This window comes from Nanorana parkeri, unplaced genomic scaffold (genome assembly GCF_000935625.1).
Source record: "Nanorana parkeri isolate BGI_ZX_2015 unplaced genomic scaffold, ASM93562v1 scaffold1028, whole genome shotgun sequence".
NCBI lineage: Eukaryota > Metazoa > Chordata > Amphibia > Anura > Dicroglossidae > Nanorana > Nanorana parkeri.
In genome coordinates this window covers 94,836-107,920 of record NW_017307296.1, presented here as the reverse complement: position 1 = coordinate 107,920, position 13,085 = coordinate 94,836, and the positions used below count along the sequence as shown (strand labels likewise).

The window sequence follows — 13,085 nt, the reverse complement described above, 5'->3', positions numbered from 1 at the left end:
GGGGGGGGGGGGGGGGAAATATGTGTGCCCAATAAGTAAGACATAGTGCCATAGAGTCATAGTGTTGGCTGGTGAGACGGAATTTCAATTGAAGAATCAACCAAACAGGCTGTTTGAAATTCAATGAGTAGAAAAGTTTTTCCCCTGCCAGCATGCAAGACCTTTGCTCTCTGTATTGAAGCAATGGTCTCTCTGCAGATGTCACACACACACACTGTGATGGCCAGGCTCTATAATATAAAATCTACTAAGTACAGGCCGAATGATAGAAAACAAAATTAAGATACACTATACAGTCAAAGGTTTGTGAACACTGACGATCACATTTATATGAGATTCTTACACACCCTATTCCAAAATCACGGGTGTTAGTTAGGAGTTGTTACCCCCACCTCCCTTTGTGGCTATATTAGCCTCAACTCTTTTCACAAGATTTTGAAGGGTGTCCGTGGGAATGTGTGCCCATTCAGCCAAAAGAGCATATCTCAGGTCAGGTACTGATGGTGAAGGAGAAGACCTGGCTCACAAAAAGCATTCTGAAGCATCCCAAAGCTGGTCAGTAGGGTTGAGGTCAGGGCTCTGGGCAGGTCCAGGACACTCGTGTTCCTCAATGCCAAACTCATCAATCCATGCTTTTATGGAGATGGATTTGTGCACAGGGGCACAGTCATGCTGGAACAGAAAAGAACCTTAACCAAGCTGTCCAACCACAAGGTTGGAGGAGCACAATTGCCTAAAACCAAATGATTTTGTAGCCTGTTACATTAAGGCAGAACTAAAGTCCATACTCACCTCTGCTCCAGCCATGAAGTTTCCTCGCAGGTGCCTACATCTTCTCCGGGGTCTTCCGCCATCTCGATTGGCCGATTCGGGATCACATAATTCCTGAGCATTAGCAGAAAAGTGAATTCATCCCAACAGAGGCCGAAATACTGAAATGAGCTGCACATGCGCAGTGTAAAAAAAGATTGCAAGAAGGAAGGTAAGAATCCTTTATTAAGAGAGACATAGTATGTCTCTTCTGTAATAAAAAACTATTTCCTGCAGGCTGTTTTTTCGTTTAAGGTCACAGTTCCACTTTAACATTACCCTTCACTGGAAACACCTCAACTCAATCATTTGGAGCGGTGTCCACATATCGTTGGCCATATAGTGTATCATAAGATCAAACCGGTGGAAAACTGGATTAAAATAGAGTGTAACGTGTGTATTTACCTCCTGCGATCCAATACAAATCTTCCAGTTCATTCATTTCTACAAGCTGCCATTGTTTTAATGTTTAGATCAGATCCAACGCAAACCCATTGTATGATTCTAAAGAGTCCATGTGGTGGTCCAATCTCCCACCCGCCATCTCTTGTCTATGGCTATCATTATAAACCACAGCTGATTTATAACTGCACCCCTTACTCTCGCTCTGCTAATACTGTATGAGATGCTTTCTATATCTATTTGCCCTTTTGGCTCAATATATATACAGCAATTGAGGAAACTCAGATATGAATGTTCAGTCTTATCGGTCTTGTTTATCTATCGGTCGTATTTATGCTCGCTGCTAGGGCGGGATATTCCAAAAATGAGTAGAAGAGGAAACTGCAACAAGGAACTGCAGCCAAGGAAAGAAATCTAAGATATAAAGAATTTCACAAAAGAATTTATTATTTTCTGACTTCCTGCAAGTTTCCATGAGATACATTTCTAATCTCTGAGTGACACCAGTAACCTTTACACTTGTTGTTGGGTAACGTGCAGTTCCCTCAATGCTGAGGAACTAAAATTTCTAGCAAGTTGTGATAATGGACTGACCGCTGAATCGAAGAACATTGTCTACAGAAAGTATTATGACCCTGGTCTTCTGTTCTATGGGGCTCCTTGAAGCCTCTTTGATAATTGCCAGGCGCACCGAAAAGCAGTCTCCACTTTGCCCCTGACCTTCTTCCTCCTCCAGTTACTTCTTCGCGGTTTTTCCTTTAATACTTTTCATGGGGTTCTCCTCTTCTGTGGGGCTTTTACATGTCATTCTGCACTCTCTGACCCTTCAAATCTTGAAATGCATCTTTAACATGTATGGTTACTTTTCTGGAAAACTCCTCAACACTGTTTTTTTTTTTTTTTTATTCTGATCCAGTATTGCTTTCACCAAAACTCTTTCGCATGGCACCTGCTGTCATCTTATATATAATTACCAATGGAGCTCTGCTTCCTCCTCTAATGTCTGACAAGGAAGGCACACACTGTCTTATATACAGCTTACTGATCCAGCACAGCTTCCTCCTCCACTATCTGACAATGAGGCATGCTCCGTCACCTTACATTCAGCTTACTGATCCAGCACAGCTTCCTCATCCACCATCTGACAATGAGGCATGCTCTGTCACCTTACATTCAGCTTACTGATCCAGTACCGCTTCCACCTCCACTATCTGACATAGCACACCTTGTTATCTTATATAGAGCTTACTGATCCTACTGATCCAGCATGGCTTCCTCCTCCACTATCTGACAAAACTAGCACTTCTGCTTTGCAGTCCCCAGTTCGTATCCCGGTCAGGACACTATCTGAAGGGAAATTTGCATGTTCTCCCTGTGCTTGCGTGGGTTTCCTCCAGGGACTCCAGTTTCCTTCCACACTCTGAAGACATGCTAGAAGGTTAATTGGCTCCGGTCTAAATTTTCCCTCATATGTATGCATGTGAGATAGGGACCTTAGATTGCAAGTTCCTCGAGGGCAGGGACTGATGTGAATGTGCAACTATGTAAAGTGCTGCGTGAATTATTGGCGCTAAATAAATACCTGTAATAAATAAAACACACACACTGTCACCTTATAAACAGCTTACTGTTTCAGTCCTGCTTCCTCCTGCACTATCTGACATTTCACAATCTGTCACCTTATATACAGATTACTGATCAAGCACTACTTCCTCCTCCACTATATGACAACACACACTTTTCTCTTATATCCAATGTATTTATCCAACATTGCTTTCCCCTCTGCTATGTGACAAGGCACACACTCTCACCGTATATAGTAATACCTTGGTTTACAAGTAACTTGGTTTGAGAGTATTTTGCAAAACAAGCAAACATTTCTGAAAAAGTTTGCCTTGATACACAAGCAATGTCTTGCAATAAGAGCAAAATTTTGTAGAAAAGCTCCACAGAATAAGGCTGTAGCAGTGCTAGCGATGAGTCTGTTTAACGACAATGCAATGTCACATTGGATAGATTCCTTGTTAAAGTTTCACGAAATGAAAAAGATTCCATTGAGTCTAGAGATAGCAGTGATTCCGTTAGTGATAGTGAAAGTTGTCCTACACAATAATCCTCCTCTCTCTTGTCCCCCTCACACCAGCCACGAAGGTACCGGTAATTGGTTTATTTTTCTTTATATTTTGTACAGTATTATATTACAGTAAAGTATTGTAATCATTTTTATATGAATATTTTTGGGTTGTGGAACGAATCATCTGAATTTCCATTATTCCCTATGGGGAAACTCGCTTTGATATACAATCGCTTTGGATTACAAGCATGCTTCCGGAACGAATTAAGCTCGTAAACCAAGGTACTACTGTATATAGCTTTCCCTTTTCCTTTCTTCTTCTTTATATCCTTATCCCTTTAGATCAGCCGTACCTTTTTAAGAGGGACCCTGGAAATAATGTTTGTGTCTCATGGAACCCTTCCTAAATTATTAAATCTACAGCCCACTGTACAATTGTGTGATTAGTAAGTTGTAAAGAATAAAAAATGAATAAAAGAAAGTGGTCTTCCTGCCGTGTTTGACATCCAGAACAGAAGTGTAGCAATCTATGGAGATATCATTTTGTAAATTGTTTAAATTATTATTATTAATAATAATAATCTCTGATGGTTTTTTTAAGCTGAACTCTTTGCAAACCATTAGGCAAGCTTCAAGCAGGCTCTTTGAAACTCTAAAGGCAGATGTATTTCTTTATTTATTTCAAGTATTTATATAGTGCCATTCATTAATGTAGCACTTTACATGCTGTGTATTCACATCAGTCACTGCCTCCCCTCCGCCCCCCCAAAGAGCTTTCAATCTATGGTCTCTATCTCATATGCAAACACACACACATACTAGGGACAAATTAGATGCAAGACAAGTAACCTGATTGAAGCTTGCAAATGGTTTGCACACTAAAAAAAACATATACAACTCCAGTCCAGGAAAGCTGACTATAGACCCTAACGGGAGAGCTGGTGGATGATTTCCCCCTGAGCGCTACTTGGCACCGATTTAAAAAAGTAAATATAAAATCTCTACTGAAAAAAATATCTGTTTGCAGAAAGCACATGGGAAGGTACCAGATAATATCAAGACAACGTGCCCGGGGACAGGAAATGTGCCTTCCTATTGAACCTGATCTCTAAATAAACAAGATCATTCATAAAAAGAGGAAACCAGCAAAAAGACACCGGCACTGCAGATCAATTTTTCTGGAGAAGTCAGTCTGTTGTCAGAAATGCTTTACTAAAATTTTACAGGTTTTTTAATAAACAAATGAACGTTCTTTAAATATCACATTTTAAGAGCCGTCAAGTTATCTGTGTGCATAGCATAAGTTAGAAAATCACAGCAAACATTGGTCTGGTTGTCGTGTGGGCAATATCACTCCTCTTCCTTTTCTGTATTAATGATAGGAAGCAATCATTTTTCATGGAGGACAAACTGTTAATGGGCAAGTCCTCCGAGGTGAGCACTGATATTTTAGTGTTTGGTAGATGCTGGAGTATTACGCTCCCTGACAGCTTCATCATCTAGCAAGCTGAGTCCTGGGTCTGCACGCCTACTGTGCCCATTATGAGGGGTTCCTGCCATCCGTGCACTGAGTTTCCCAGTCTGCACTTCTGCTGTGTCCATTATAAGGGATTCCCTCCATCCCTGTGCTGAATTTCCGGGTCTGCACATCTCCTATGCCCATAAACAGGGGCTTCTCACCATCTCTGTGCTGAGTTCCCGGCTCTGCACATCTGCTGTACCCATTATAATGGATTCCCTCCATCCCTATGCTAAGTTCCTGGCTCTGTACACCTGCTGTGACCAATATAAGGGGTTCCCTCCATCCCTGTGCTGAGTCTGTACACTTGCTGCACCAATTGTGAAGGACACCCGCCAACCCGTGCTGAGTTCCAAGGTCTGCACACTTGCTGTGCCCATTATGAGGGGCTCCCACAACCCTGTGCTGAGTTCCCAGGTCTGCAAACATGTTGTGCCCATTTTGAGGGACTCCCACCACCCCTTTGCTGAGTTCCAGGGTCTACACACCTGCTATGCCCATTATGACTGTTCCCACCACCCCAGTGCTGAGATCCCAAGTCTGCACACTTGCTGTTCCCATTATAAGGGGTTTCCACCATCCCTGTGCTAAGTTTCCAGGTCTACACAAATGCTTTGCCCTGTTTATGAGGTTCCCACCATCACTGGACTGAGTTCCCAAGTCTGCATCCCTGTTGCACTCATTATGAAGGACTCCCGGCACCACTGTTCTGAGTTCCCAAGTCTGCACACTTGCTGTGCCCATTATGAGGTGCTCCCATCACCCATGTACTGAATTCCAGGGTCTATACACCTGTGTGCCTATTATGAGGGACTCCCTCCATCCCTTCACTGAGTTCCTCGGTCTGAATACCTACTGTGGCCATTATGAGGGGCTCCTACCACCCCTGCACTGAGTTCCTCGGTCTGCACACCTACTGTGGCCATTTTGAGGGGCTCTCACTACCCCTGCTCTGACACCCCAAGTCTGCAACCTGCTGCACCCATTATGAGGGGCTCCCACCATCCCTGCTGAATTTTTAAAATATATTTTCCATTTTGTAGAATGAAAGAGGAGGAACTGAATCAGTCAAAACTCCTAGGTACACATGAACAGAATCAAAAGTTATGGCACAGAAATCTCACTGTTGGGGTCCAAGCCGGGGACTGACTCAGCCCACCCAATTCAGCTTCATAACTAAAATCTCAAATTTTGAGTGGACTGGTCCTTTAAGAAACTCTACTGGTAACATACATGTATCTATACAGATCTAAAACACAGTCAGTAGTTAAATTGTACATATTTATAAGTATCCAAAAAATGATTGTTAGGAATGAGAGGCGATGGTGATAGAGAGATGGACAGAAGGTATTCGGGTCCAAAGTCAGGATTGTAATCAGCAGCAATAGCCATGTACCAGTTCTGAGGGACCTACCTTCATCTCTGATTGCTGTGGAGCTCTGCGGAGCGTTGATGGTGATTTCCTCTTTTTATCTGCTCGTTGCTACAACCCTCCCACCTACCTGTGTCTTCCTCTAACTATCTGGGACACAGATACAATTCTGTAACCTCAAAACTCAGAATGCAACTTCGACTGCCTGCCTGTACTTTGCACCAGATACATACAAATACTCGACCTTGATCTCACCAGTCACATGACTACCTTTCCAGTAGTCTGCAAAAAGTTTACGACTCGCCAAGAAAAAGTTTTTATAGCACTACAAAGCACGGCTACCTTGTTCCTGATTCAACGGGCGTTATAGACAGTATACGCGCTCAGCATAATCTAATCAATAGGATCTAAAAGCAGCCAGTAAAATGTCATAAAACCTCAACACGGTCACGTCATTTCAGAAGAATTTGTCACTTTTTAATGTGCAGTTTTTATTAAGAGAATAATTTCCCATGAAGGTCATTGTTGGAGCACTTCCTGTTATGGGGTGACAACTAGGGTTGCCACCTTTTCTTCAAGTGAAACCCGAACACTCTAGCGACACGCAGACATTTTTGGGGGAGAATGAGCCGCGGCTTATACATATGTAAATAGCGCCACCCATTCATATGTAAATATCACAGTTGAGACTATTTTCAATGGGGGGCCAGTAGTCCCTATCTTAATTTTGGTTGCCTCTGTCTGCCTGACATCTTGTGTCCGGGTTTCTGCTGCCATGAAACCCGGACACAGCATTCAAAACCCGGACTGTCCGGGTGAATCCTGGACAGGTGGCAACCCTAGTGACAACTCTTTCCCCAATTGTGTTCCTGGGATATCACCCTGGCCGCAAGAATCCCTGGTAAAAATAGATGCAGCAATAGGGCTTCAAGGCCACATTTCAGGTTTGGCTTCCCGTCATGGGTGCAGGCACGGCAGGTTGGCTTCCCGTCATGGGTGCTAGGGTTGCCACCTGTCCAGGATTCACCTGGACAGTTCGGGTTTTGAATGCTGTGTCCGGGTTTCATGGCAGCAGAAACCCGGACACAAGGTGTCAGGTAGACAGGGGCAACCAAAATTAAGATAGATGCTACTGGCCCCCCACTAAATAGTCTCAACTGTGATATTTACATATTAATGGGTGGTGCCTTTTACATATGAATAAGCTGCGACTCATTCTCCCAAAAAAATATGTCCACGTGTCGCTAGAGTGTTCGGGTTTCGCTTTAAGAAAAGGTGGCAACCCTAATGGGTGCAGGCATGGCAAATTGGCTTCCCGTCATGAGTGCAGGCATAGAGTAAAGGAAGGTTTAGAACTCCAGTCGGGTTTGTATTGCTGTCTGTGTCCTGGCTGGGAAGGTTCCTCTTCTCTATTTGTACTGGTGACCATTATCGCCAAGACAGAAATCAAAATTTTAAGGTAGTCACCAGAACAGGAATAGATGGGGAATTTTGCAATGGGGACGCCTGTTTCGAGTGACAACCAGGGGATTTCCCCTTACTTTTTGTTGATCCTCCAGGACAGGAAGTGAAGGGAAATTACCCCAATTAGATGCCAAGCATGGAGTTTTCCACTCCATGCTTGGCAGGGTTGACTACACTTTTCTGTCAGGATGTTTCAGGAAAACCTCCGGCGCCCTGGTCCTGAAAGCCTTGGTTCATAAGAGTTCTGAAACATGCGACAGATATAGGTAGCTATTATTCACGCCACTTCCGGAATAAGCTCCTATGGCTGCGACAAATTCAGAAAGAATACGGCCAGTTTGTAGATAGGGTAAAGGGATTGAGACCAACTCTAAGTTGATGTAGAGAGGTTGCTAGTATGCTATCAGCTGCACACTGTCGTTGGTTGATAGGACACAGTCCGCTGCACAACGTTATTGGTTGCTAGGGCGCTGTCACTTGCACAGTGTCATTGGTTGCTAGAGCGCTGCCAGTTGCACAATGCCTTTGGTTGCTAATGTGCTGTCAGCTGCACAGTGTCATTGGTTGCTAGGGTGCTCCCTGCCACACAAGTGTCATGGGTTGCTAGAGCAATGTCAGTTGCACAGTGTCCTTGGTTGCTAGGGTGCTGTCAGCAAGTAATGCCCCCCCTAGCAGCCATAAGTTCTGTGCAGCTGACAGTGCCCTAGCAACCAATGAGGCTGTGCAGCCTGTGTGTCAGTACACTTTAGCCAGGACAGCAGTTTGGCTGCCACTTGTAGTTCCCCTGCCCTGTACAGCTCTGCTGGGGGAAAGCTGAAGCTTATGGAGGTTTGAGAGCCTTTTGTTTGTAGGAGGTGCTGGGCCCGTTAGTCCCCCACCACACATAATGAAGAATCAGATCCCATCTATATCTATTGAGTTGGTTCTGACATTATCGCCGTCTAGTGGCCACTCATGCAGCTGCAGCGGGTTTCCTCGCTGTAGCTAAAGCGCCTGAGTGACGTTCCTGGGGGCGTGGCAGAGGAGGGGCTGTATTGGGTCATGTGACCATCAACTCAACCACATGTTCGGAACCATGCTGAGCAGAACAAAGTGCGCATGCGCAGTGTGTAGTCGTGCCAGTGTCGGGGACGCGCACGCAGGCGCAGAATGCTTGCATGGTCTTCCATGAACATCACTTCTGAGAGAATATAACTTCCAGAGCCGCAATGCCGAAACAGGAGTGCGCGGCCCCTGCTGGGTACAAAGGTAATGACCCACGTGTCTCTTTATATGGTCACCCTGTGCTCCCCATTACATCGGGACATGCAGGGGGGAAGTTATCAGTACTGGAGAAGTTGCCCATAGTAGCCAATCAGCTTCTCTCTTCAGTTTGTTCAGTTAAGCTTTGAAAATGAAAGAGAGAAGCTGATTGGTTACTATGGGCAACTGCTCCAGTTCTGATAAACTGCTCTCATACTATTCATTGGCTGCGAGTATGATTTCAGGTTTCAGCGTATTCATTCATACGAATGGGCTCCTCAGAGCACCAAAAATGGCACATGGCATGGAAAGTCGTCACCACGCGCTTAAACATGCGTTTTCGCAAAGTGTGTTGGGGTACCTTTAAGAGTTAAAGGCCCCGCAGCATCCCAAAACACTGCGCAAAGGTGTGAATGGAGCCTGTGAATGTCCATTGTCACCATCAGCCGCCCGGTATGGTATGCGTGCTGCAGTGCGTTGTCATGACGCATTGCAGTGTTTTTCATTAAGCTATCACTTCATTTCATTGTGTACACAACAGCACATGGGGCATGCTAACATGCAATGTGTGCTTTGCCCTGCAAAACAAATGCAGACCATCAATGCAGTTCAGTGAACCAAGTGTGAGCGAGCCCTTAGATTGTCATAGTGGAGAAAAGACCTGCACAAGCTATGTCTTACAGTGGATGCACCGGCCTCGGAGGCGGCATATCCATTGTCAGCCAGTCATAAACAAGTGCAGGCCGGTGATCGGCCCATGTCTGGCCCACAGGCAAAAGGGTCAGGTACAGCCCGTGGGCCATAAATGGCACAGGTCTGTTCCATCCCCAATATATCTGCCACTTGCAGCATAGTACATACACTCCTGTCAATCAGCTAGGGGCAGGTGACACATATGATGATACCTCCAGCTCACGGGGGTGCTTAGTACTCAATAAATTGCTCCTGACCCCGGGAGGAAATTCCTTCAGCAATATTATGAGTTTGATGTCACTAAACGCATTTTATGTTTCATACAGGGATTCGGGTGAAGTTCACAGCGGAGCAGAGTTCTCAGCACTACTTGTATGCCAGAGAGCACAAAGTTAGGGGCCAAGCGGATACGACGCAAGTGCAGAATCGTACTTTATTTGTCATTAACATTCCGGCATACTGCACAGAGGTAAGGAACTGATTGTGACTGTAAGGAGGAACTCTGAGCAAATAAAATCTTAACCCTTGCAGTGGGGCTACCCCCCCCCCTTACCCCTGTAGGGGTTAAAGGAGAACTATGAGGTGAGTGATTTCCACTCATCCTCATAGTTAGAGCCGATGTGTGACTTTGAAATTTTCACAGGTCGGTTCTATAGATCAGCAAGTGAGCGAACACATACCGTCGCTCGCTCACTTCCCGATCAACTCCCTGCCGAGACCGGTGACTGTCAGTCACCACTACCCGCAGGGATTGCCCCCTCTCCGATCCTCCAGCGCTGAGTGGAGGAACGGACCGGGAGGGGGCGGGCACAGCTGGCTCTGCCTATCTGTTGGGCGGGTCTCAACAGTATTGTCGGGATCCGTCCCGGCTGCGGCACTCTCAGTATACCGCGAGCTGTACACTGAGCTTTGGGTCATGGGAGGATGTTTGTATATGTCCTCCGGTGACACTAAAGAGAACTATGGGATAAAAAGGTTACCTCCATAGTTCTCTTTTGAAGTGTTCGCTATGTGTAGGGAGCTAAAATAACAGAGATATACTCACCTCATCCATGATCCCGGCTAGACCAAGTATATCACCATGCATGCGGCTCCCTATGTCCCCCCTGTGTTGTGCATGACACAGGAAAGATTCCAGAGAATATTATAATCGGGGAAATCCTTTCCTTCAACTTGCAGTCTAGAATAGATCACCTTTTATTCAGTTATGGAAAGAAACGTCTTTTCAATGGTGTCTGTGCCCCCAGTGAGGAGATGCACACCCTGTAAGGATGACAGTTGTCACTGAGAAGTACAGTGAAGGGAAATCCAAAAGTTCAGCGCTGTCCCCAAAACAAGAGACAAGGAAAACCTTTCAACTGGAATACTTGTTCTGGGGATATTTTCCTGTTCCAGGAACAACTGCCTAAGGTCTCGTTCACACCTAGACGTATTGCATATGCGCGTCTGTCGCGCGTTTTTTTACCGTGGCTGTATCCCAATGGAAACGCGCAACAAAACAGCCCAAAGTAGTACCTGTACCTTTTCAGGCGTGGGCCGTTTTGTAGCGCGTTAGGGACGGGCGGAAATACGCCAAGGTGGGAACGAGACCATTGACTACAATGGGATTTATATTTTTGAGCGTTTTGTAGAGCGTTCGTCGAGCGTAGAACGCGCTACAAAACGTTCAGGTGTGAACGAGGGCTAAGAGGGGAATTCCCCTTTCTGTTGTGTGTCTGGAACAGGAAGTGAAGGGAAACTTTTCCCAGTGGCACACAGATGGTAAAACCTGGCAGAGGGTTTTATCTCTTCCCTACGCTATGCAAAACTAAAGGAAACGTTTTGCCTATGTATACACTTTAAGGAAGAACTTTTGTTAACCCTTGCAGTGTGGCTACCCAGACAGACATGAGTCCTAGCTGCATGATGGGATTTGTATTTTCCCCACAACTGGGGAAGCTGAAGTTTAGCTACCCCTGGTCTAGACCTTCCGGTGTTACCCTCACCATCCCTACTAAATGTGTTCCTTTCCCAGATGTGGAGGGGGCAGTAACATGTAGGGCTGCCACCTCTGAGCTTGGCTCCTTCGCATCTTCACTAAACCTAGTAGTGTGCTGGGTGCTCAAACACAGGACTGGCTTTTCTTTTCTAAGATTCCCTACTGCTCCCACTCTCATTAGTAACCCAGCTCCCTATATGATCACCTACGTGCCTGAATCTTACAGCTAGCCTTGAAGATATAATGCTCATAGATGGATGCATGATGAGGATAGTTCTATCACTCACCAGAATAAGGCTGGGCACACACCTTACAACCATCGCAAGACTTCTGTCTTGCGATGGTTGTAAGGTACTTAAAAAAACGTACGATCTGCCTATGTTGCATAGGCAGATCGTACTTGCGATGATCGCAAGCCACGCCCCCTGAGGGGGCGGGCTTCCGATGACCACAATGCCGTACGGACATGCCACAAACCCGCCGAACATCGTACGATGCTCGGCGGGTTTTCGAACATGTCCGTAAGTGTGTGGATTCCACACACCTTGCGATCACGGGATTTCCCGCGATTATCGTACGATAATCGTAAGGTGTGTGGGGACCCTTAGAGAAGGAGACATGAGTTGTACATACCCTAATCCTGTCATGGGAGGGATTGAGCAGAACATTTTTGGTCTCACGCAGTTTCTATATTTTTCTAGAAATATTTATCCAGAATATTCAGTTGTTGCGGTCCTGTGGAGTCTGTGGAAGTGCTTGACAAGCTCACGCCACCGGTAAAGGATCATGCAGTGTCAAAATACTTTCACCAGAATGCACGAAAGGTGAGTGTCCATAAATCGGCACCGGGTCCCTTTTATTTTTATTGAATACATAGTATAGGCTGCAAAATGTAACTTATTCACAATCTTATATAATATCTAGCACACGAGTAATCAACCTGGGCATGCCAGATGTGTTGAAACTACAAATACCATTATGCCTCTGGGAGTCATGCATGTGGCATTCAGTTTTGCAGTGTCTCATGGGACTTGTAGTTCCACGACGTCTGGCATGCCAAGGTTGCCTAGCAGTGATCTAGCAACCTTGAATCAAGGCTTAGTTAATCTTATATGGTAAAATTTAAAGTGATATTAAACCTTAATAATAATCAACCTGGGCATGCCAGATGTGTTGAAACTACAAATACCATTATGCCTCTGGGAGTCATGCATGTGGCATTCAGTTTTGCAGTGTCTCATGGGACTTGTAGTTCCACGACGTCTGGCATGCCAAGGTTGCCTAGCAGTGATCTAGCAACCTTGAATCAAGGCTTAGTTAATCTTATATGGTAAAATTTAAAGTGATATTAAACCTTAATAATAAAAAATGAATGAAGAGAGGGAGACCCCCCCCACCTGTCCCTTTTTGTTCTGTGGCTGCTTTTAATCCCTGCGGTGAAACATTTTGCCTCTCAGGATCCTATCTACAGGTGGCTCCGTCCCCTTACAGGGACCCATGGAGCCACCTGTGTGTGCATGCTCCCAGCTCC

General features: G+C 45.3%; 1 protein-coding gene across 1 annotated transcript in view; it reads left to right on the top strand.

The window, feature by feature from the left end:
* The first annotated feature begins 8,849 nt into the window (after positions 1-8,849).
* The window catches only part of RRP7A (ribosomal RNA processing 7 homolog A), an 8,601-nt gene continuing 4,365 nt past the window's right edge, over positions 8,850-13,085 (top strand). Inside the window, exons 1-3 of the mRNA XM_018567301.1 lie at positions 8,850-8,889; positions 9,903-10,045; positions 12,256-12,378. Of these exons, the coding sequence (XP_018422803.1) occupies positions 8,850-8,889; positions 9,903-10,045; positions 12,256-12,378 (306 nt within the window). The remainder of the gene's footprint in view (positions 8,890-9,902; positions 10,046-12,255; positions 12,379-13,085) is intronic.